This window comes from Scleropages formosus, chromosome 1, assembly GCF_900964775.1.
Source record: "Scleropages formosus chromosome 1, fSclFor1.1, whole genome shotgun sequence".
NCBI classification, from domain to species: domain Eukaryota; kingdom Metazoa; phylum Chordata; class Actinopteri; order Osteoglossiformes; family Osteoglossidae; genus Scleropages; species Scleropages formosus.
In genome coordinates this window covers 1367049-1392581 of record NC_041806.1, presented here as the reverse complement: position 1 = coordinate 1392581, position 25533 = coordinate 1367049, and the positions used below count along the sequence as shown (strand labels likewise).

The 25533-nt window shown below is 42.4% G+C and overlaps 2 protein-coding genes across 4 annotated transcripts; both read right to left on the bottom strand.

Moving 5' to 3' along the window:
* Positions 1–9284: 9284 nt before the first annotated feature.
* On the bottom strand, positions 9285–25052 carry LOC114909053 (zinc finger protein 420-like). The gene is made up of 4 exons (XM_018747965.2): positions 24825–25052; positions 23493–24035; positions 21942–23263; positions 9285–12528 (listed from the first exon to the last, which is right to left on the bottom strand). The coding sequence occupies exons 2-4, from the start codon at positions 23506–23508 to the stop codon at positions 11071–11073; spliced, it is 2796 nt and encodes a 931-aa protein (XP_018603481.2). The 5' UTR covers positions 23509–24035; positions 24825–25052; the 3' UTR covers positions 9285–11070.
* LOC108931892 (zinc finger protein 85-like) lies at positions 12528–18443 on the bottom strand. 3 transcript variants are annotated; one of them, XM_029252421.1, is made up of 3 exons: positions 18359–18418; positions 16287–17393; positions 12528–12583 (listed from the first exon to the last, which is right to left on the bottom strand). In XM_029252421.1, the coding sequence occupies exons 2-3, from the start codon at positions 17191–17193 to the stop codon at positions 12579–12581; spliced, it is 912 nt and encodes a 303-aa protein (XP_029108254.1). In that variant the 5' UTR covers positions 17194–17393; positions 18359–18418; the 3' UTR covers positions 12528–12578. The 3 variants fall into 3 exon arrangements, with proteins under 3 accessions (XP_029108254.1, XP_029108251.1, XP_029108253.1); XM_029252418.1 differs by lacking the exon at positions 12528–12583 and having other exon boundaries at positions 15331–17393; positions 18359–18443; XM_029252420.1 differs by lacking the exon at positions 12528–12583 and having other exon boundaries at positions 15331–17388; positions 18359–18379.
* Positions 25053–25533: the final 481 nt, after the last annotated feature.

Below are 25533 nucleotides of genomic sequence, written 5' to 3'. Positions count from 1 at the left end.
ACATCATCTCCTGCAATATTTAAACCGTTTTCCACTTTCACTGAATTACTCTGTAAAAGGTCATCTACAGCTTCATGAACTGTTGTTGTTGTACCAGATGATCCTTCTGACTGAGAACACTGCTCTGTCTTAACTTCATCTGTCTCTGATTTACACTGTTCCACAAAAGGACAAGTACTTAAATCATGCACCTGTAAGCCTGTGCTATTAATTTGATTCTCTTTACAAGAAAGTTCATGTAAGTGAGAATGCTGCTGAACCTTCATATTACTTGTTTCTGATTTATAATGTTTGGATAAACAAGTACAAGAGTTTAAGTGCTCTAATGGAGGGCAGAACCCCTCAGTAGTTCTGTACAGCTGTAGATGAGTATTGTCCTCCATTATTTTGACCGTGAAAATCTCAGATTTAATGTGCTCAGTATCCAGGTGCAGCCCTGAGCCCATCTCTTCAGCACCGAAGCCCTGAACCTCAGTACAATATTCAGGCTGGGAAATGTGCTCATCTTCAGGCTCACTTTTTACAGACATATCCATGAGTGCTGCTGAGTCCTCAGAGTAAGAGGTCACTGTGTCCCCAAAACAGTGTGATTCACATGGGAAGCTGTGCAGTGACACTGAAGGGTGTTCAGCTCCTGCTTCTGCCATCATGATGATCCTCAACAATCTTCTTTGTTATGATGCTCAGTGAGGACCTGTTGGTTTCCTGCAACCGTTGACCTCCTGCCCAAGAGCCATCTCCTGTGCTCCGAGATGAATGTATACCGGAGGACAGATAAGGAAAGTGAACAAGACCAAGTTAGTGTACATTTCACATGCACAGTAATACAAGACAATGACAGCAGAATGGCATAATGACAGTTACATTTAAGGACAGCAGGTCAATCCTAATACTGTGGCCAAAGGACTGACACTTTGGCATAAGTACTAATTGACCATAAATGACTTTTCCCTACTTTTTTATTATTTTTCATTGAAACTGCCTGCTTATGCACTAATGTTCTGTGACTGAGGACCACACCTTAGAAGACTAACAGGTGAATAACTGGTCATTTGTTAACTGAAATTTTCCACCAGACACAGGTGAGAGTGATGAGGTGCGCTGTAGAGACAGCTGGCACCATAGCGGTTAGAGCGGCTGCCGTTAGATACAAAAGTTGCAGGTTCGATCCCCCCCCCCCCCTTGGCCGTAATACCCTCAATTGTGCCAGTAAAATTATACAGCTGTGTGACAAAAAAAAAAAAAAAAAAAACTGCACTCTTAACAGTGTAAGTTGCTTTGAAGAAAAGGATCAGTTAACTGAGTAAATGGAAGTGTAACAAACAACCTTGACTGGGAAAAACAAGATTTAATCAGGATGTTTTTGCAAGTTGGAATGTGATTTGTTAGAGGAACTAAGGGTTAGCATCCAAGAAGGGCAGGTACAGGGGTGAGCGTGGACTGAACATCATGCTGATGGGTAACAACTGGAGCCCAACTTTACACACATAACACACTTTAAAGCTTCACCAAGCCTCATCATTGAGTGTCCAGATGACTCGAGATCATCTGAAAAAGATCAGTTGTGACACCACTAAGGGGAAAAGCACATTCACATGGCTTTCTGCTAACTGAAGTGTTTACAGCTGTTGTATGAGCCTAAGCAATGAGAGCTGTTGTGCAAATCTAATCAGGCTGGTTAACAAGTTTATTTACATAAAAGGATGACTCTTTGAATCCACAAGACAGCAAAGAAACACACCGGTGCCTCACTCAACCAATGGAACATCTGTTTTAATGCTCTATTAAAAAATCTTGGAATCCATGTCTGCAGCTTCCTTTTTTTTTTACCTTCATTTACCGAATTCTATATTTCGAAAACAGCGCAGCGTGTGTTTATTTGTTTAATAAACCCTTTGGTTCCATCCAGGAGGGCGAACGGGACCCCCTCATCATGATCATGTGCCTCAGTTTGATCTAAATAAATACCGAGCGAACTGTGTCGTATTTGCACCATTACACACGTTGCCCCAGGAGAAAGAACTGGCTTCTACACGCTGTGTGTGAATATTTCACTCACCATCAGGAACAATGAATGAATAAGTTCAGAGCCGAACAAACACAAACGAAAACAAAAAAGAAAAGAGAAGGAGGAGCGGCGCTGAAACCCGCTCAGTCTCACAGTCTCTTCAGTTCTGCGCACAAACAAAAGGACACAAAAGCTTAATATTCTGAAGCGGAAGCGTGTAAAACCTAAATATTTTAAAATAATAACAAAAAAAAGTATAGAGAAAGAAAATAAACGTCCTGTACCAACCGGAAACGCAGCAGACCGGAAGTGCTGCTCCGAGCGCCACCGTTCTCTTCCTGGGCCTTAAAGGAGCCGGCTGCCCTTCAGTGTTCATGACAAAAGTGAAATATTTACGTGAATATTTCACTAAATGACATTAAAATGGACAGATTGTGTCAGTAGTTAACAATAGTTCTCACAACAACATAAAACTGCTGTTATCCTTCGTTAATTACTCTGTAGTGCTGCACAGCTATCTAACTTCGAGCATTCGGGCTTTTATGCCTCTGACTGTACACAGCGGAGTCAGAACCAAAAACGTTCTTGCTTCTGATTTTAGACCTTTTGTGCGTGGGACCACCGAGGGGGCAGAGGTGGGGGAGTGTAGCGGTCTAATTGGGGTGTGGCGAGTTCTCAGCTCTTGTAGAGATCAGGGAGCAGGTCCACTGGTGGTTCTGTAGGCTGTAACCGGAGTCTTGAATTTACTCCAGGCAGGTACGGGAAGCCGATGGACACACGGAAACAGTTCGATAGGTGAAACACAGCTCGCGCTGCAGCATTCTGGACCAGCTGGAAAGATGGGAGATGCTGGCAGACCAGGCAAGAGGGATTTGTTCTGGTCCAGGTGGGATACCACCACAGCCTGGACTAGAAGCTGTATAGAAAGTGTGTTGAGGTAAGTATAGATCTTGCATATTATTTAGGCCATGTCTACACAACCTGGAAGGGGCGTGGTGGCGCAGCGGGTTTGACTGGGTCCTGCTCTCTGGTGGGTCTGGGGTTCGAGTCCTGCTTGGGGTGTCTTGTGATGGACTAGCGTCCCATCCTGGGTGTGTCCCCTCCCCCTCCAGCCTTGGGCCTCGTGTTGCCAGGTTAGGCTCTGGTTTGCTGTGACCCCAGTTGGGACAAGCAGTTTCAGACTCTGTGTGTGTGTGTGTGTGTGTGTACAACTTGACTGTGGCTTCAATATGTTGAGAGAAGGGCAGATTTAAGTCGGTCATTATTCTCGGGCTCTTAGCTGATAAAGCAGGTTAAACAAACAAGTTGTTCAGTTTAATGGCGAATTCTCAATAGCAGGACAGACTAGTAGAAGGTGAAGGATCTCAGTTTTAGAAAGGTTCACTTGTAGGTGGAAATCAAACATCCAGGCCAAAATATCCCAGAGGGCGGTGTTAACGGATGAGGACATGTGTTGCTTTGAGAATGGGGCATTATGGGAAGTGTATGAAAGTCCACAGGTGTTTCTGTCAGCCAAATCGGGTGTGTTATTTAATTTAACGATTGCAGAGGCAGGAGAGCAATTAGCAGAAAGTTTAGCCAGTGGTTGTTCAACCACGTATGTGCATTTTGGCAACAGTGAGCAGTTTTAGAAAGTTGTTTGCAATAATCTTACATGTGTAGTGGATCCCTGCTTGGTCTACTGCAGAGAACTGATCATTTAAAAAGAATAGTGGGAATTATCCTGTAGGATAAAGTGTAAATTTCAGTGTTTCCCATTGTGCTGAAGTAATGGGTTTATAGTTGTATAGGTATTTTACAGTGTTGTAGTGATATCTGGGAAAATTTGTTTGGGGTTTTTGGATGGGCTGAAAATGCATTTTCCCCTTTCAAAATAATGGGAAATTGACTTTAAGTATCCACAATTTTGATATCTACATTGTTTTCAGGAATGTATTTCATAAATCAAGGGATGTCTGTACTGTGTTTTACATCATGTTGGACAGCTGCCGCTGTAGTTCACCATGGTCATGCAAGTTTATTTTGTTATTGGTACCAACATAACTGGGAACACATTTCTCCTGTGTAAATAACACCAACAAATAGAGAGATCTGGAAGCAACTTCTGCTTTACTTGTGCAACACTTGAATTTTATTTATTTAGACAGACATCTTTGGATAAATTTCTCCATATTGATCCTTTTTCTCCCTTAGGAATTGGATATTAAAAGCCAAGTTTGCATGATACCAAAATTTTGGAAAAAGAAAGTTTTAAGAGATGCCTGTACTTACATTTATAAAACCAAAAAATTAACACTTAATACATCCTTACTCATTTAATTTTGAGTCACTTTGTTTATTAGAATTCAACGTTCTGTACACTGTGAACTTGCACAACGTTCAGGGATTCTGATACTGTCTTCGGTAGAGATTCTGTCTGAAAAAATCAGGGATGTAAAAACATTATCTTTGGGTCCACTCTGCACACAGCTAATCTCAGCTAACAATTACTCACAAACTGTCTTACAAAAGGTGAGAGGTCTGTGACCCATATGAAGAACACTGAATTGGGCTTAAACCCAGCACCTGGGTTCCACAAGTGATCGAGAACAATTTACAAATAAACTTTTCCCTGGACACTAAATAACTAACACTTTCCTCTGTAAATCTGACAATTTCCTTTCACACTTAACTGCTTTAGTATCATGTTAGTTTTTCACACAGCTGTATTATTTGGGTTCACTGGATTTGCACTATTTATACTAATGATATATACATTAAAACATTGTGTGTTCGCTCATGAATTTTTAAATACTTTCTCAGAGCAAAATTCTTACCACATTCACTACATTTATAAGGTTTCTCAGCAGAATGAGTAAGCTGGTGCTTTTTCAGATTTCCTCCATGGGAGAAATTCTTTCCACACTCAGTACATTTATATGGTTTGTCACCAGAATGAATAAGCTGGTGCACTTTTAAATTATCTCCTCTAGAAAAACTCTTCCCACATTCACTACATGTATATGGTTTCTCACCAGAATGAACAAGTTGGTGCTGTTTTAAAGTACTTCCTCGGGAAAAACTCTTCCCACATTCAGTACACTTATATGGTTTCTCACCAGAATGAACACGCTGGTGGACTTTTAAGTGATTAGATCGAGAAAAATTCTTCCCACACTGAGTACACTTATGTGGTTTTTCACCAGAGTGAACAAGCTGGTGGTGTTTTAAGGTACCTGCTTGAGAAAAACATTTTCCACACTGATTACATTTGTATGATTTCTCACCAGAATGAAAACGCTGGTGCTGCTTTAAGTTATCGACTCTGGAAAAACTCTTTCCACATTCACTACATTTATATGGTTTTTCATCCGAGTCTACAAGATGGTGCTCTTTTAAGCGACAAGCTTGAGGAAAACTTGACTCCGTACTGGAGGGTCCCTGTAACTGGGAGTGCTGCTCTACTTTATCTTTGTCTGTCTTTGATTTACACAGAGTGGATAAATAACAAGGGAAAGCACTTAATTTATCCACCTGTGAATCAACATACTCTTCCTTTATGCCACAATGAGCAGCTTCATTAATTTCTGTTTGTGTACATGAAGGTTCCTGTAAGTGAGAATGCTGCTCTACCTTCACTTTATCTGTCTCTTTTTTTGACAAAAGGCATGTAGAAGAGTTTGACTGTTTTGAAGGAAGGCAGAACTCCTCAGCGATAACATTTGGCTGTAAGTCCACATTGTCCTCCTTTATTCTGACCATTAAAATCTCAGTTTTAATTTGGTCAGAGTCCAGATGCAGCATTGAGCCCAACACCTCAGTACAATATTCAGGGTGGGAAATGTCCTGATCATCAGGCTCAGTTTTTATGGACATATCCATGACTGCTGAATCCTCCGAGGAAGAGGTCACTGTGTTCCCGAAACATTGATTTAGACAGGGGGGGCTGTGGAGAGACAGTGAAAGGTGTTCAGGTCCTGCTTCTGCCATGAGGATCCTCTACAATCTTCTCTCCTTGTGCTCTTATGATGCTCAGGGAGATCCTTTTTTCTCTTGTTCACTTCCTCTTCTGCCCATGTACCATGTACTGTGCTGCAGGACTAACAAACACTGAAGCCCAAATCATGGAAGGGGAGAGGAATTACAATTATTAAGTGGCATACAGGTTGAGTATGTGACAAACATGTTTAACACTGACAGTGAGTGAAAACATGAATCCATGCTGGCATCTGCTGAAAAGGGATACTGCATTAAAATATGTCATCCCAGTCTTTGCAGAGTACAAACTTAAACATGGCATACTCACGTGCACATTTCAATGCACAATAACTGTTTATTTACTGAATTTAACACAGCGATAAAACAATTGAATGAATGTTGTGGCATGATCATGATGCTGCTGACAAGTTTGGCCACTTCTGAAGATTATTGAGCAATTGCCACTATCTCCTTTCTACCTGATATTCGTTCTACCGAAACTGTGCACAGCAGACAGTCTCTTTTTTTGCTTTTTATTAAACCATGAAAATCAGAGGAAGCTGTTCCTCGTAACTGTCCGCCTTCCTTCTCCGACACAGTCAGTGCACATGTACATCGCGACACTGGCGCCCCTAGCGGCCAACTCTGGAGTACCACCCGCGGCTACTGCGTTCGCGTAGCGGAGTCTTCATGATTTCTGTCTGCTGTGAGCAGAGAGCGAATGTGGACAGAAGGAAAAAGAGCCGGACTGCAACAGCGCCGCCACACAGCCCCCTTCTCTCACCGGAGCGGAGCCCTCGTCTTTCACCGCTAGTAGACGTAGTATTTCCCATCACTAAGTCTTAATTTACGCGGTTCCTTAATTTATTACTTACCGTTCACTGCATTTCGCCTACGTCCAGTGCAGAGCCGACGGAAACACATCTGAAATACTTAATGTAAAAGTACTCAGAAGGTCAAAAAGCATTTTAAATCCACGAATTCGAGCAAAAAGGAAAGCTGTTCAACGAGCGACTCCCTCCGCTGTCCGCCATGTTGTGACGTAAAGCACCAACAAATTGGACTCGTGGGGGAACTACGGAAAGGGGAAAGGCTCAAAATTCGCGACGAGTAGAGAAGTACGGAAAGCGGAAAGGCCCTGAACGCGTTCGAAAAATCACCTGCCCGTTGAACTCATTAAATGTTACGCGAACGGTCATCAACAAGAGTGTGTCGTTTGAGTCGAAGGCACACTTGCGACGAAGCCCTAAGATTCATTGGTGTTTCATCTTAGAGAAACAGGTAAACTGTCTAAAAGAGCCTTTTGAATTTGTTGTTGACACTGATTCTATCTAAGCCTTAGGGCACTGAGGTGGGACCTGGGACCTGTAAAAGTCCCTTTGAAAGTCTTTAACATCATGTCCATTCCTCATCAAGTTCTGGAAAGTTGTGGCTTTCCAGTAATCTCTGTTATTCCATGTTTCTGACCATCTTCCAGCCTCTGCACTCAGCATCCATTACATTTCAGCAGAACTTAACATACTTCCAGCAAAATGTTGCCCTTTGTGCAGATGATGCCGCTTGCTGTGTGTCCTCCTTTCATCAACCTCATCATCTCTCGACCCTCTTCCCTCTCACATCCAGTGCAGCGGTGTTTCTTTCCATAGCACAATTTTTCCAGTAGACCTAGATATTGCACCTCCCTGCAGGGCCACCGCCTCTCCGGAACTCTCCATCACCAGATACATCACTCATTTCCAAAAAAACGGGTGTCACGATCACCTGCTGGGTCAACTGTTGTGGAACTGTGGAGTGTGGCAGTCTCTCTCCAGGTGGTGCTGTTACCCGTGGTTGTTTTCCACGAGCTGGTGTTGTCATGGGGTTCTGGCAAATTGCTTACTTGGGGAAGATTATGTGCACAAACCTGTCCATCAATCCCATGTAAGGCAACTTCCACAGGAAGCCCAAATGGAGAGTTACACCACAGAAGATCAGAATTTAGCAATGTTTTCAGTAAGGTACATGCTCCTGGAGACACACCGCATTGCCCATGGCACTGCGCTATCAGTCTTGTATCTGGTGCTAGTGTATCCTCCCTCCTTGTCTGAACAAGAAGCTATGGACGCTTATGTGTCTGAAAATTCAAAGCTGGCCATCAGTTGGCTGTGAACATCTCCAGCCACTGCACCTAAATATCTGGTCAATCCTTTTGCTCTTGCAAGCCTTGCTGAATGAAGCACTCATGAATATGATGAATCAGTTCATGCTAGTTCACCTGGATGACATTGTAGCCTTTCATCTCAAAAGACAGCTTTATGAGAACAGACTGAGCATTAAAGAGAAGCTAGAGGATGAGTAGTGTGGCAGGGTGTGTCCAAATGTTGGGTAATGACCAACGGATATGTATATTACACCTGTGAAGGCGAGGACTCTCATGGGGGAGACTTCAAGTGTTCGGTCAATGACCACTGACAGTAGCCCTTAGATCTATGGAAGACGATGAATGACCAGCGAAACAAAGTTCAGAACATTTGGATAGTGACTAGCAAAAGTCTTGCTTAGAGTGGAAACACAACATGTAAAGCAGTACTGCAAGAGACAAAGTAGAAATATGGGGGAAAAATAAACAAATGCAGATGAAACATTTAATCAAGTCTTAATTTGCATTTTACATTTATTTCTAATTTATTGACTTTTCTGCACTGTTACAATGTTTGATGCATTGTGACAGTTTTTCCTTTTCAGATGTTTAATGATCAATGATTACACATCTGCTTTTTACATGGTACTCAGCATACATACATGGTATTTCTGTAAGTTAAATCAACAGCATTGGTTACAAAAAAATACACCCCCAAAGGATCACATACTTTTACTTCTCAGTTTCCAGTTGTTACACTGGTACATTTTACTCGCACTTGTTTTAATCCTTTCCATTACTTTGTAAAGCCTGTTTTACCAACAACAGTTCTCTTCTGACAGAGAATGAACATGGCATAAAACTCACGTTAACATTTCATTCAGTCTCCTACGAAGTTCAAAAACACAACCTTGGAGCAAGCCTATGTTCTTTAGAACAGAGTAGAAATTAAGCTTTACGTATTGCTTTTAAAAGCTTTTCAAAGTGTTATATAGTAAAAGAAAGACATAGGATACAATACTGGAACAACTCAAAGTTACAATAAAACAAAAAAAAAAAACTGACAGCAAAATAAGTGTTATTTGTGATTCTGAACATGTAGTTCAGTAGTTAACCAACAGTTTTTACGCTGTAGAGAAAAACCTCACATAGCAAATGTCTAATAAATGTAGGTTTCAATACATCAAATGAAATAATACATAAATGACACAATTACGCTCATTATATTTTGACTCGCTCAGTGTAACACAATTCAGTCTTCCATATTTAGTGATCTTCCTACAGATGTTTCAGAATTAAGGATGCTGTCCTGGATGAATGTATAACTTATGCAAAAGGTTTAAGGTATGTACAAGAATTTTCTTTGGGTCCACAGCACACACCACTAATCTCAGAGCTTAGTTATTCACAATGAAAACGTTTCAGAAGAGGCTGACAGTCTGTGAAGAAATGACCTCAGACCCTCTAGAAGGAGGAGACCGAATACGGCAACATAAGTCTGTAGAAACATACTAGTGTGTGCATTTCTTTTTTGTTTATTAGCAGCAGCGCTGGGTGATGCAAAATGAGCAGAAACAGAACCCCGAGAAATGCAAACACATCCACACACGTGAGGGCGCAAGACGACGGTATTTCAAAGGTGTGATCAAGAGGTACGCAATCCGACAAGGAGTGCAGCCGATCCACACTGTGTGTGCATGATCTTTCTAAGCCCTTTGGTCATCCATACCGTATACCGTGTTGACCGAGGGCACTTCGGGTGTCAAACACTTTTTCAGTAATTGATTGAATGTGATTCCAGTAAGCATTACAGGAATAAATGTATCAAAATGCCACGAGAGGAGTATCATAGGATAGACAAAAAGGAACAAAAATGTTTCTGTACATTAACGGTCTTTTTTGAGTTCTTTAATAAATGTCACTCCAGGAAACTTTCAACCTGTCACGTTCTGAGAATAAATCCATCAGGGTGATTGGAGTAACTTTTCACTTGAACCACAGCTAAGAAGTTCCTGGAAATATCGTATAAACATGCAGTATAGTGGAGTAAGGCAGACTCTCCAAATGAACACAAAGGCTATTATAGTAACAGTGCCACTACTGCATTATGAAAAGCAATAATAATAATACAAAAAAAGGTAAACTCCTTTTCATTTTTGATTACACCACTGAGTGGGCTATTTTTCCACTTCATTAAGAATATATGAGCATATTTAATCTCATGTTCTCTTAATGAATATTAACATTCCAGGAGATAAGTCAAATGGAAAATGAAGCAGTTTTGCCGCAAAACAATGATGGAAACCTAGTATTAGTGTTAATCATATCAAAAACAACATTAACAGGCCCAGTGAAGTAAAATGCGGAGAGATACAGATCAAAACCAAAAAAATCCAAACAATGATGGTTAAGCTATAAACAAAAGCGAAAACAGCCATGTGCCCCTGAAGAACTATCAGTCGCTACACTATTCATGGGCACTTGGTGGAAACCAACAAGCTTCTGCCCCAATCATCCCCAGCTGTTCCATCAGACACTGTAAATAAAATAAAGTGAACCCCCAAACAAGTATAAAAAAAAAACCAGTAAAATTCAAGAAAGACTCCAGATGTCACACGGAGGAAATATGCGTGCTCCTTGGCCCCAGATGACCATGAATGATCGATGGCTGCTGTGGTCATTTTGGAGCGGCCTTGTGGGGGAGTCCAGGGTTCAGATGGAGAACAGAGTCAGGATGGACCCAAACCCAACATGTGGGCTCTAGAGATGATCCAGAAGAACAGTGTGCAAGTTCACACTCGAGTGCAAACTCTCCCACAAGCACCAAGAATTAATTCATTTCAATTCAAACCCACACGAGTTTATTCCCTTTGTAAATCTGATGTACTGAAGCAGTAGAGACTTGACCATTTCTTTCTGCACTAAACTGCAAACTTTGGTTCATTGGCCAGAAGGAGACAAACATTCAGTGTTTTGTTGCATGTTTTCAATACAACCTCAAAGCAGAACTTTTCCCACACTCTCGACCTTTATACAGTTTCTCACCAGAATGGATAAGCTGGTGTCGTTTTAAAGTACCTCCTTGGGAAAAGTTCTTCCCACACTGACTACATTCATATGGTTTCTCACCGGTATGAACAAGCTGGTGCTGTTTTAAGTTACCTGCATGGAAAAAGCCCTTTCCACACTGAGCACATTTATATGGTTTTTCACCAGAATGGACAAGCTTGTGCTGCTTTAATTGATTTCCTCTAGAAAAACTCTTCCCACATTCACCGCATTTATGTGGTTTCTCATCGGAATGAACGAGCTGGTGCCGTTTTAAGATACCTCCTCGGGAAAAACTCTTTCCACATTCAGCACACTGAAATGATTTCTCACCAGAATGAATAAGCTTGTGCTGTTTTAAGTTATATCCTCTGGAAAAACTCTTCCCGCACTCACTGCATTTATATGGTTTCTCGCCAGAGTGAACACGCTGGTGCTCTTTCAAGTGATCTCCTCTGGAAAAGCTCTTTCCACATTCACTACACACATATGGTTTCTCACCAGAATGAACAAGCTGATCATGCTTTGATTCATCTCCTGTAGAAGACGTCTTTCCACCTTGACCTGAATATGTTTGTTTTCCACAATGCATAAGTTGGTGCTGCTTCAAGCGAAAAGGCTGAGAAAAACTTCTTCCACACTCTATGCAACAATACTTGACCCCTGAGTGAATCTGCAAGTGTATTTTCAGTTGTGACTGACTTTTGAGAACCTTTCTGCACTGAGGACATTGCCACTTCTGGGATTTTTGGGTAGCGCCATCACGACAGAGCTGTTTCCTGGCCTTGTGACTTGTATCACTCACGACAGGTACTACAGACTGTTTCATAGCACCCTTTTTTTGGACATAATCCCCCGCAGCTATTAAACTGTCCTCCAGCTTCACTGAAGTATTTTGCAAAAGGTCACACGCAGCTTCATTAACTGGCAACTTGGTACTGGAGGGACCCTGGAACTGATTACGCTGCAGTACTTTGATTGCACCTGTCTTTGATTTACGCTGCCTGGATAAAAGACAAGCGGAAGAGTTCAACTGCTCCAAGGGACAGCAGAACTCCTCAGTGGTGCTACACAGCTGCAAGTCAGAATGGTCCTCCTTTATCTTGACCATTACAATCTCTGTATTAATTTGCTCAGTGTCCAGATGCAGCCCTGACTCCATCTCTTCAGGGTGGGAAATGTCCTGATCATCAGGCTCAGTTTTTATACACATATCCATGACTGCTGTCGTGTCTGAGAAAGGGCTCAACGTGCTCCCCAAACAGTCTGATTCGGATGGGAGGTCGTCAAATGACATTAAAGCCTGTTCATGTGCCGATTCTGCCATGACGGTCCTCTCCAGTCTTCTCTCCTTGTCCTTTGTCATGCAGTTCAGCGAGACCCTCTTCGTCTCCTGTCAGCGTTCACTTCCTCTTCTGCCCATGTGCTGTCTTCTCTGCTCTGGGACTAATCTACATTGGAGGACAGACGAAGGGAACAGGAATTACCATCCATAACTGGCATACAGGTTGGGTCACATGACCCCAAACGCGTTTAACAGTGACACTCAAGACATTAAGCAATTCTGCATAATTTGGATGCTCGTGTCAGCAGGAGACTTTTTCACTGTTGAGGAGATGATGACTACTGACCAGATACCTTCAGCGGTGTGAGTTTGTGGCAGAAAACCTACCAGCACCGTATAGAAGAGATGATGAGAAGGAAATGGGGTCGGAATTAAGGTACACTCAAAGTCAACATGGAACATCGCCAAGCAGCCACTCACATGGAGCCCCAGAGTAAGAGGAGGAAGGACTGGCCAAAGAAGATCTGGTGATGTCACCTTGAATGTGACAATTAACCTGGACCACATGTGGAATTAAATGTCCCAACCTGGAGTGATGGGCAAAAGCAACACCTCCTCCACATAACAGGCCTTCGCTGTACTGAAATGCCATACAGCGAACTGAGTGAACTCATATCTACTTCTTTACATTCCTCATGGCACGCATTGTTACACAAGTATAAGAACGCATATACTAAAATTATATATAATATAGACATTTACATTTATTCATATAGCTGACACTTTTATCCATAGTGACTCACAATGTTAAGCTACTTACAATTATTTACCCATCTAAGATGGGAAATTTTACTGCAGCAATTTAGGGTAAGTACCTTGCTCAAGAGTACAACTGCTTGAACTGGAGGTGGGACTTGAACCTACAACCACTACACAACAGTTGTGTAATATATAGAATTCGTGCATGTATTTATAAATAAGCTAATACTACAGATATTAACATTTATAAAGAAAAACGTACAAAGACACTGCAAATCTGTGTGACACTGCTGGCAGCTTACACTCTCCTGCTGAAGTACAGCAGTGCAGTGTATTTTTTTTTCATATTATGTACAGTGAAAACAAGTGGTTATGGTGGGAGCCTGGTGTGCTGTCTGAAAGTGAAATACACCTGACCTAAGTAACTGTGATTTACTTACTGCGTGCGAAAAAAGCGCAGATCATCATCATCATGATCATGTGACACATGTGTTTACTTTTCCTTCGATCAAACACACCGCGCGAACTGTGTCCTACTTGCACCATTATTATATTATTATATTATTACACACGTTGCCCCAGTAGGAGGAACTGGCTTCTAGACGTTCTGTGTGAACAATAAGTTCAGTGAGAGCCGAACAAACAAAAACAAAACAAAGGAGCGGCGCTGAAACCCGCTTGCTTAGTCCCTTCAGTTCTGCGCACAAACGAAACGAAACGCCACGAACGTGCAAAATATAATTCTTAACAACAACGACGACGAGCGGAAGAGTGTAAAAGTGTGAATTAATGCAAAACAACGAGATACATAACTAAGCCTAAACCTCACCTGCAGGGAAGAAGAGCGCCGTTGAGCTCGAGCGCCGCGCAGGCGCCACACGCACGCAAGTGCTGCGCTCGCTCCATCGCTCCATCGCTCCTCGGTCGGTCCTCGATCGGTCACAGCGCCCCCTGGCGACTCGCACTAGTCGGTCCTCCACCGCGCACCGACACGTGACGTAAAACACACGCTGACAAGCCGGACTCGGGAAAAAGCATTAAGATCCGTCTCAAGAACAGAGTACTGATATAGACTTAGCGGCCAGGGAACGCAAGAAGACAAGGCACCATTTACGACATTTAAAGTGTCCGTGAATGAGTAAGTAAAGAAAACTTGTCACGACTTCAACACGTATTCATTCAGTCATATCAATAAAGCGGATGGTTTTTCAGGTATGTTATCAGTTATGTACAGTAACAGTGCAGGCATTTAGCAGCAGCGTGCAGTTTTAGGAAGTTATTCGCAATAAACACAGGACTTGCTCAGCGGATCCTTGCTTTGTTTATTAATTATCCTGCGGTGAACTGATCAGTTGAAAACAAAAAGTGCCAAATCAGTAACTATAACTTGAGAAACAAAGCAATCCAAAAACAACTGTTATTATCTGTTGGACAAACCGTGCTTTGATTTTTATGCATGTAAAGCTCTTCGTCTGTTGTTAAATTCGCCATTTTTGTATCACTTTGGAGAGAAGCATCTGCCAAATGCATAATTGTAAGCATAAAATGATGTATCACTCCAGTCAGTGGCAATAGAAACCGTGCATGGCGGAAACCTACAGAGTTTATTTGACTTGTAATACAGCATCTGTGAACTTCCCAAGTGAACCAACGGTTCTAACCAATGTGTTTTCTTGGTGGTTCCTAATAAACCACCATTTCAAGTGATACATTACAGAATTCAAAAGAATGGCTCATTCCATTTGATTTCCTGCAAAAATTTATGGGCCGCCAAAAAATGGTTCAGCTGGTAGCATGGGTGTTGGAGCTGCTCCCTTTGGACCCAAAGGTCAAAAGTTCTAGTTCCAGTTCCAGCTGTAGTACCCTCAAGCGATGTACTTACCTTAAATTGCTCCTGTAGAATTACCCGACTGTATAAATGAGTAAATAATTATAAGCGGCTTAACCTTGTAAGTTGCTTTGGAAAAAGGCATCAGCTACTGTAAATGAATAATTGTAAATGAAAGCACTATGACTTTCTCTTACTGGTAGTCATGGAAACACATCTTCTACTGGAAACCACCACATAAATAATATAAGCTTCTAGCTTAAATTTCATTATTCATATTTAAAACTGAAAACCAGTCAGTGACATTGAATGGCATGTTGGCAAGATTGTGTAGTTTGTTTTCAGTGATTTTACATGAACTGGACATGCACTTACCGATAATAGGTGGATGAAAGCGTTACAGGTCATTTTTATACATCGGCTTTGTCTTGAGGTTTTTAAAGAACATTAACTGGTAAGTGGTAGGATGTACATTATTATTCACCTTTTATATTTACATTTATTCATTTAGCAGACCCCTTTCTCCAAAGCGCCATACATCTCATAGAAAATACAATGTGTGCATTACATCAGCACATCTACCGGCTTGTACTCTTGTACCGACTGCAACTTAGTGAAAAAAGGAACTTTGGAGTAACAGAAAGACTTCTGGCCCCAATGTTTTAGTTTGTGTATTCACCTTTTATTTAGTTTTATATTTACTCTTATTAGCATCATGGATTATCATCAGCATAAAATATTCCATGTGTTGCTGCATGTTTTTTAAAATATTGCTTTGAAGCAAAACCTTTTCCACATTCACATTTATATGGTTTCTCACCAGTATGAATAACCTGGTGTCGTTTTAAGGTACTACCATGGGAAAAACTCTTTCCACATACACTACATTCATGTGGTTTCTCACCAGAATGAACCAGCTGATGAAGCTGTAAATTATATTCTCTGGAAAAAGTCTTTCCACATTCGCTACATTTATACGGTTTCTCCCCAGAGTGGACAAGTTGGTGCTGTTTTAAGTGACTTCCTCGAGAAAAACTCTTTCCACAGTGAATACATTTAAACTTTGAAGAATTAGCAAGCTGGTGCTGTTGGAAGGTACTTAAACAGGAAAAAGTCTTTCCACATTCGCTACATCTATATGGTGTTTCACCAGCATGAACAAACCGGTGCAGTTTTAAGTGAACAGATGTAGAACTTGTTCCACTTTGCACATAATGTTTGTATCCTAGGTCATTCTGCAAACACATTTTCAGGTGTGACTGACTTTCAAAGACCTCTTTACCTTCGAGGAATTGCCACTTCTGAGCACTACAGGTAACACCATCATGACGTGGCTGTTCGGTGGCCTTGTGAATCACAGTACTGGTGACGCATCCCCCAGATTGTTCCACAGCACCCTTTGTTTGGACATCAGCTCCTGCAATAATTGCACAGTTTTCCAGCTTCTCAGAATTATTCTGAGAAAGTTCATGTGCAACCTGTACATCAGGGCACCTTTCCATTAAACTATGATTTGCAGAATTATTAATTTCTAACTCTGTACAAGAGAATGCCTGTAACTGAGAATGCTGTTCTTTCTTCACTGCACTTCTCTCTAATTTACACTGTACTGATAATGAGCAAGGAACTGATCTAAACTCATTCACATGTAGATTCATACATTCTTCTTTTACACTATGTATAGCAAAGTTATTAATTTGTGAGTCTGGACTAGAAGATCCCTGCAACTGAGAATGCCGCTCTACTTTAACTTCATCAGTCTCTGATTTACACTGTTTGGATAAAGGACAAGGAACAGAGCTTCCTTCATTCACCTTCAATTCTTTCCACTCATCTTTTATACAATGAGCAGCTTCAGTAATGTCCTTCACTGCCCAAGAAGTTTTCTGAAACTTAGAATGTTGCTCTACCTTCACTTCTTCTGTTTCTGATTTGTATTGTTTGGAAGAAAGAGAAACAGGTGAGTTTAACTGCTCTAAGGGAGTACAGAGCACCTTAGTAGTACTGCACAGCTGTAGATGAGTATTGTCCTCCATTATTTTGACCGTGACAATCTCTGTTTTAATGCGGTCAATATCCAGGTGCAGCCTTGAGCCCATCTCTTCAGCACTGAAGCCCTGAACCTCAGGACAATATTCGGGGTGGGAAATGTGCTCATCTTCAGGCTCGCTTTTTACACACACATCCATGACTGCTGACCTCTCAGAGAAAGGGGTCACCGTTTTCCCAAAACGGTCCGATTCACATGGGAGGCTGTTCAGCTCCTGCTTCTGCCATCATGATCCTCTCCAATCTTCTCTCCTTGTACTCTGAACGATGTTCAATAAGGTCTTGTTTATCTCTAGTCAGTGTTCATTTCCTCTGCTGCCCACGTGCTGCCTCCTCTGCTCTGGGATTAATACACATTGGAGGACAGATGAAGAAAGACGAGGAAAAGGGAGAGCAAGTAGCATCAACAGGAGGCATGCAGGTCGTGCTGTATGACGCCAAACACGTGACCATTAGAACGATAACAGCTGCCGAACACGGATAGGTACTTTCAAGCAACTGGCACCACAGGTAGTACTGCTGTCTCACAGCTCCAAGGCTGACAACGAAAGCGGTGATGTAATATGGTACCTCCGAAATTCATGACCAAAGTACTTTACCTTTTCATTTAGTATCGGTGTGAAAAAGCAAGAAAAGCTCTAGGGGCTGGGCTGAGGTGCAGGTCCTTGAGGAAAAGGGGCCCTCGGACCAAGAGCACCGGTTCAAGTTGCGCCGCTCTTCCATAAACGTTCATAATCACTGATAAGGAGCGGTGTCTGTGTGTCCTTCTCCGGCCCTCCGAACCCAGAGCGTCGCACCGCAATACGCTGCATTTAAAGTGGTGTATTCGCACACTCAACTCATTTTGCTCCACACTTTAAATAATAAGTGGTTACCATTACTTATATTTTCCTGCTGTCACTTGGCAAACAGCGCAGATGACATGTGTTTCCTTGTTGTTCAACGGCTTCCTTCTTCGATAAGACCGCACGAACTGTGTTCTATTGCACCATGATAATTATTACACACGTTACCCCAGTAGGAGGAACTGGCTTCTAGACGTTTTGTGTGAATATTTCACTCACCATCATCATCATCATTCCGGAACAAGTTCAGTCAGAACTGAACAACAAACACAAAAACAAAACAAAAAGGAGCGGCGCTGACCCGCTCTCAGTCACTCACTCACTCAGTCAGTCAGTCGCTTCAGTTCTGCGCACAAACGAAACGCCAACGCGCAAAATATTAATAATATTTAAAAGCGAATGTAGTAAAAGTGTGAATTAATGCACAATACCAAGAGACATAACTAAGCCTAAACCTCACCTGCAGGGAAGAAGAGCGCCGTTGAGCTCGAGCGCCGCGCAAGCGCCACACGCACACAAGCGCTGCGCTCGCTCCCTCGCTCGCGCCATCGCTCCTCGGTCGGTCCTCGATCGGTCACAGCGCCCCCTGGCGACTCGCACTAGTCGGTCCTCCACCGCGCACCGACACGTGACGTAAAACACACGCTGACAAGCCGGACTCGGGAAAAAGTATTAAGATCCATCTCAAGAACAGAGTACAGACATACACTTAGCGGACCTCAGGAGGAGTTCTCATGAGTTACACTGACTTTATATCATGTTTTGGATTTCATGTCACAAGGGAAGAGTTTGGCCTGGTTATGCAGGCTATTCCTAATGGTTCTGTGACTCTGCTTGGAGGAGTCTCTTACCCTGCTGTTGTTTCTGTAGTGAACCCAGTTGATACTCCATGTGGAAGGATCTGTTTTCCGCAGTCTCTCAGAAATAATAACAGAGCGGTTCGATCTTTGTTTCGGAATCAAGTTGCCACCTTACCTTATGTCACTGCTTATTGGAACTCCTTTGTTGACGAGGTCCCATGGGAGAAAGTTTGGCTGTTGACTCACAAATATTTCTTAACCAACAAGGTTAGGGAAATCTCTTTCAGGATTATACACAAATTCTATCCCGTCAAGCATTTTCTTAGAAAATTCAAGGATGGGATTGATGTAAATTGTTCTTTTTGTAGCCTTCGCCCAGAGACGGCGCCTCACCTCTTTTGGCACCGCCGTTATACCAAACAGCTATGGAGAGATGTCTCAAAATTTATTATTGATAAATTGTGTAAGGATTTTGCTTTGTATTATAAATGTGTACTGTTTGGGTTCTTCCGTTTTGATAAGCACACAGAGAAACAGGCTTATATCATTAATTTATTAATCATTTTGGCTAAATATCATATACACTGGTCAAAATTTGCTAATAAAAAGCCTATATTTTCTGTTTTTCTTGAAGTTAAGCAGTACATTGACACTATCAAGGAATGTGATAATAAGAAGGCTATTAAGACTGTTTCTTGTGATATTTTTAAGGTCTTGATGTAATATTTGGTTATTGGAGTGTTTTATAATTTCCTTTTTTTGTTTTTTTTTTTAAATTCTCCCTGACTAGGTTGACTGTTCTGAATTAATGTTTTGGTATTGTGTGTGATTTGTTTCATAATAATAAAAAAAAAAAAAAAAAGAAAGTTCGCCATCCTGCACGAGCGCAGCGCATCCGCCGGAAGCGGAGGCAAAAGTGCTGCTCAGACTGGGTCACAGCGCCACCTTCCGACGTCTTGTCATCGGTCCTCCACTGTGTGGCGCTGTGACCCAAGAAGTGAAAAGCGCACCGCAACACATCTGTAAATGAAAAGAGCCGAGAGAAGAACACTTTATTTTTCCAGAAAAGCTAAGGAGATGCAGATGGTTCGCGAGCACACCCGCAAAATGAGCCGCAGGAGTTCCGCACAAAACACTCAGAGACGCGGAGACTCGAAGACTTTTCACGACAACATCGGCCGATGGAGAGGCCCGCACGGCTGGGTGTCTCTCCGATCGGTTTGCTTTGCCTCCTTTTATTTGCAAGCTCATACATCGGTCATCATAAGGCGCGACAACACTCTCGAAACTTCCCTTGCGCGCGACTAAGTGATCTTTACCGCGGACAAAAGTGCGTCGGGGCGGCAGCGGCCAACAACAAACTTTCTTTGCGCTTCGTTTCCCTACCAACATTTCTCCATTGGGTTAAACAGACTGCATACACTTTCTGGGCATGTTTGCTTTGACACCACACCGGAACATATTAATCACTTGAGAATATTAACTACTGGAACATATTTTCACACCACACACCAGGTCGCCGCCCTCAACGCCTAGGCCTTGTTGACCCCCCCGGCGTGCCGACTGGTACAGAAGTGCCCTTCGCTCACGGCGGCTCTTCCTGGCAGAGCTCGACGAACAGATTGTCAGCTCACACACGAGGAGAAGGATGGAGAGCAATACGAGGCTTCCACGTAGTGTCCTGGAGTGGGGTAAGGAGACCAGAGCCACGGGTGAGGAGGGCCAGACTGGAGCAAGAGTGAAAATGAAGGAAGTGTCACTCGTGTCCTCGGGGAAAAGACCGTAAATGTTGCTGCAGCAAAGGCAAATTGCCAGTCTGCTTGAAGCACCGTGTTTCCATGTGTGATAAACATGAGCAGGAACCATTGGATATGTTTCATGTGACATAGCCCAAGTCCATTTGCCAGATAGTTCTTCCTCCCTCACCCGTCTGTACAGGGAGAACAGTTAACAATGATGCACATGACCTTTTTTGCAACATGTGGTGTCAAACACATTTTCCTCCAGCTGAGGAGACACAGACACTGTCTGAAACCACTTGTCCTAAGCGGGGTCGCAGCAAATCGGAGCCTAACCCGGCAACACAGGGCGCAAGGCTGGAGGGAGAGGGGACACACCCAGGATAAGACACCAGTCCATCACAAGGCACCCCAAGCAGGACTTGAACCCCAGGCTGACCAGAGAGCAGGCCTGGGTCAAACCCGCTGCGCCACTGCACTCCCTCACCTGAGAAGAGCATCAGGTTTTTCATTTTGGTGGGAAACCGTGCAAATGCAGTCAAAGCGGCAGCGTTTGAGAATCCATGAGGGAAGACAATGTTTCTATGTCTAAGTACGACTCGGACAAACCCAGCGAGTACAAGCTGATGTGATACGCTGGCAGTTAATAGTGAAGAGAAAGTGTCTGTCATGCCTTCCTCCGTGCAACGAGGATCACCTGCGGCTGATCGGGGAGCGACCGCATAAAAGGGCAGTTCGGAGCACGTTCAACCGTGGAACCTTGTTCAGCCTAGATCATTGTGAGTGTGCTTCTTAGTTCCAGTCAGTGGGCACCTCCATCCCACAACTGGCCACACCATGCATAGAGTGTGTTGGATTCAAACCCACATCCCAGGAACTGTGAGGCAATGGCATTTTCTACTGCACTATCCTTGGCCAAATGCCTCACGCAGAAAAGTGATGAAAAGTTTAAGACTTGGACAATTATTCCGAGGTACAAAACCTTACATGTTGGGTTTTTTTTTTTTTTCCTGGTTTTTGCACAGTAAAGGAAAATGTAATAACAGATGTCCAGAAAATTCAGCTTTCAATAGCCAAGAGCACAAAATACTGTTACATTCAGTCTTTTATGTTCAATGACCCCCTTTCAAAAGGTGGTTCAGCTGAAATACCAGGGTTAAACATTTCCTTTGGGTCCACGGTACACCCAACTAATGTACTGTGAGTTTAGTTATTTGTAAAGGGAACATAACAGAAAAGGCTGTAAGTGTGTGGAGAACTGTTCTTTGACCCACTAAAAAAAGAACATTGTCCCATGGAAAAGAGTCTCTAAAACAGAAAAGTTTGTTGCTTTCATAAGCAGAAAATGAGCATGTGTTTCCTGTCCCAGATGATCATGGCATATAACTGTTTCACATGCATGTCACCAACTTGGGTTTGTGGGTCAATTTGTCCTCTTTACACTTTGGCAACATACATTAAAACTTCCAGTGCATTTTCACACAGATTTTGAAATACTGCCTCAGCGCACAACTTTTTCTGCATTCAATACATTAATTGGTTTCTCACCAGAATGAAGAAATTGGTGCTTTTTCAAGGTACGTAAATAGGAAAAATGTTTACCACACTCACTACATTTATGTGGCTTCTCACCAGAATGAACAAGCTGGTGCTCTTTCAAGTGACCTCCTTGGTTAAAAATCTTTCCGCATTCTTCGCATTTATATGGTTTATCACCAGAATGAATACGCTGGTGCTGTTTTAAGTAACCTCCATGGGAGAAACGCTTTCCACACTGAGCACATGTATATGGTTTCTCACCAGAATGAACAACCTGGTGCTCTTTTAAATGAGCTCCTCGGGAAAACCTCTTCCCACATTCACTGCATTGATATGGTTTCTCACCAGAATGAATAAGCTGGTGCTGTTTTAAGGTACTTCCTTGTAAAAAACTCTTCCCACATTCAGTACATTGATATGGTTTCTTGCCAGAATGAATAAGCTGGTGCTGTTTTAAGGTACTTCCTTGTAAAAAACTCTTTCCACATTCGCTACACTTAAAGGGTTTCTCACCAGAATGAAGGAACTGATGGAGTTTTAAGTGACCTCCATGAGAAAAACTCTTTCCGCACTCATCACACTTATATGGCTTCTCACCAGAATGAATACGCAGATGCTCTTTTAAAGTACTTCCTTGAGTAAAACTCTTTCCACACTGATAACATTTATACCGTCTCTCCCCAGAATGAGTAACCTGATGTTGTTTAAAAGTACTTCCATGGGAAAACCTCTTTCCACATTCATTACATTCATATAGTTTCTCACCAGAGTGAACAAGCTGGTGCTGCTTTAAGTTACCTCCACGGGAAAAACTCTTTCCACATTCACTACATTTATATGGTTTCTCCCCAGTATGAACACGATGATGCTCTTTTAAGTGACTTCCCTGGAAAAAACCCTTTCCACAATCACTGCATTTAAATGGTTTCTCACCAGAATGAACAACCTGGTGCTTTTTAAAATCATTTTTTCGGGCAAAACACTTACTGCATTTGCTACATCTATATGGCGTTTCACCAGAATGAAAAAGCTGGTGCTCTTTTAAGTGAACAACTTTGGAAAAACTTGTTTCACTTCGCACATAATGTTTGTATTCTGGGTCATTCTGCGAACACATTTTCAGGTTTGACTGACTGTCAAAGACCTCTTTGCCTTGAAGGAATTGCCACTTCTGAGCACTACAGGCAACACCATCATGACGTGGCTGTTCGGTGGCCTTATGAATCACAGTACTGGTGACGCATCCCCCAGATTGTTCCAGAGCACCCTTTGTTTGGACATCAGCTCCTGCAATAATTGCACAGTTTTTCAGCTTCTCAGAATTATTCAGTAAAAGTTCATGTGCAACCTGTACATCAGGGCACCTTTCCATTAAACTATGATTTATAGAATTATTAATATCCAGCTCCGTACAAGAGAATCCCTGTAACTGAGAATGCTGCGCTATCTTCATTGCACTTCTCTCTAATTTGAATTGCTTGGATAAACAAGGAGGAAACATGCATAATTCATGTACCTTCAAATCTGTCCATTCTTCTTTTATGTGACCATGTGCAGATTCATTAATATTCTCTGTACTAGAAGGTTCCTGTAACTGAGAATGCTGTTCTACCTTCACTTCACCTGTTTCTGATTTATGTTGTTTGGTTAAAGGGCAAGAAAAAGAGTTTAACTGCTCTGATGGAGGGCAGAACCCCTCAGTAGTTCTGTACAGTTGTAGATGAGTATTGTCCTCCACTATTTTGACTCTGACAATCTCAGATTTAATGTGGTGAGTATCCAGGTGCAGCCCTGAGCCCACCTTAATGTGCTCATCTTCAGGCTCACTTTTTACACACATATCCATGAGTGCTACTGAGTCCTCAGAGTAAGAGGTCACTGTCCCCAAAACAGTCTGATTCACATGGGAGGCTGTGGAGTGACACTGAAGGGTTTTCAGCTCCTGCCACGATGATCCTCTTCAATCTTCTCTCCTTGTGCCGTTACACCGCCCAGTGAGATCCTGTCAATGTCCACTTCTTCTGTCCATGTGTCACCTCCTCTGTTCAGGGATTAATACCTTGAAGGACAGATGAGGAGAGGGAGCAAAAATTAACTCTAACACTGAGCATACAGGTTCGAGTGTGTGACCCCAAACACGTTTAACGCAGACACTCAAGACGATTAATCAGTAACTACTTCTAATAATGTGGACGATCAAGTCAAAAGTGCTTGTTGGGCTTCTAAGGAAATGTACATTTAAGCAAAAATTCAAAACTGCTTTTACAAATTCCCACCTTCCTATATCCCCTTTTTGCTCAAAATACATCTTACCATTGTAACAACTTTACAATGACATTGTTTATTTTGCTCTTTTATTCTAATTTAAAAGTGACAAATAAGCACAATCTGCACAAACAAGACGGTTTCAGTCTAATCTGTGCTTCGGGGGTCATGTGCAACATGCAAACAGTGGCTGCTTTTACATTCATATAAAAAAATGGAGTAAAGGACATGTCACAGGACTGAGCAGCTCAAACGGCAATAATAACTAGTTGAAAACAACAATGCCTTTTTCAGAATAATCCTGGTGACTCAACTATGAACTATGAGGCACAAAGAAAAACCGAAAAATGTTTCACTGCTCCTCTGCTCTGGGTTTTATCCATTCCAGTAGCAACAGCTGCACACAACACCTGACAGCACTTGAATCTCAGCTTTACCGTTCACGGAAAATTAAACTTGGGCGCGCTAAAATGCAGTTTTCCATTTATAATTCCTCGTGTTCGCTTTCGAAAACAGTGCAGATGTGTTTATTAGTTCAGTAAAAATGTTTATTTCAGCGAACAAACGACACCGGCGTACGTACGCGGTACGGGGACCAAGTCAAGTGCCTCAGGCTCAGGCAGTTATAATCGCTTCGAAACACACTCAATCCCTTCGCTTCAGTTCTCCGCACAAACACGTAGTAATAACGAGCGGAAGAGTGTAAAACTGTTAAATAACTTAAACTATTAGGATAGAAAATAAAACAAGGAAAACATTATGAAGAGAAACAATCAACATCCCGTACAGAATCGTTCTGCTCGAGCGAGGGGCAGCCGCCGGAAGTAGAGGCGGAAGTTGAGGCGGAAGTGCTGTCCACAGTCGCTCACAGCGCCCCCTCGCGACTTCCTACCATCGGTGCTCTACTGCACGGCCGTCAATAAACACCAAGTGGAGAAAAAGACGCTCGAAATTGTCGCAGCGCCACTGTACTGTAATGTACTGTGCTGCGCTCTACTGTACCATACTGTGCTGTACATTTTCACTTGTATTGGCGGTGAAATGGCTTTATTGTCCTAAACCGTTCCAGTGAAGGCCCGGAATCCGCAGCCCATCAGTGCAACATTATTTCATGTAACATCATCATTTAAGTCCTTTCTTTTCAAGTCTGAGTTCAAGTTCAAGTTATTCTTATTGTCATTCCTCTGTATAGCTTGTATAGAGTGGAACGAAATGTCGTTTCTCCGGAGACCGCGGTGGGGCAACACGGAACGGAGTACAAGACAGTAAATAAGTACACGGGACAGGACGTA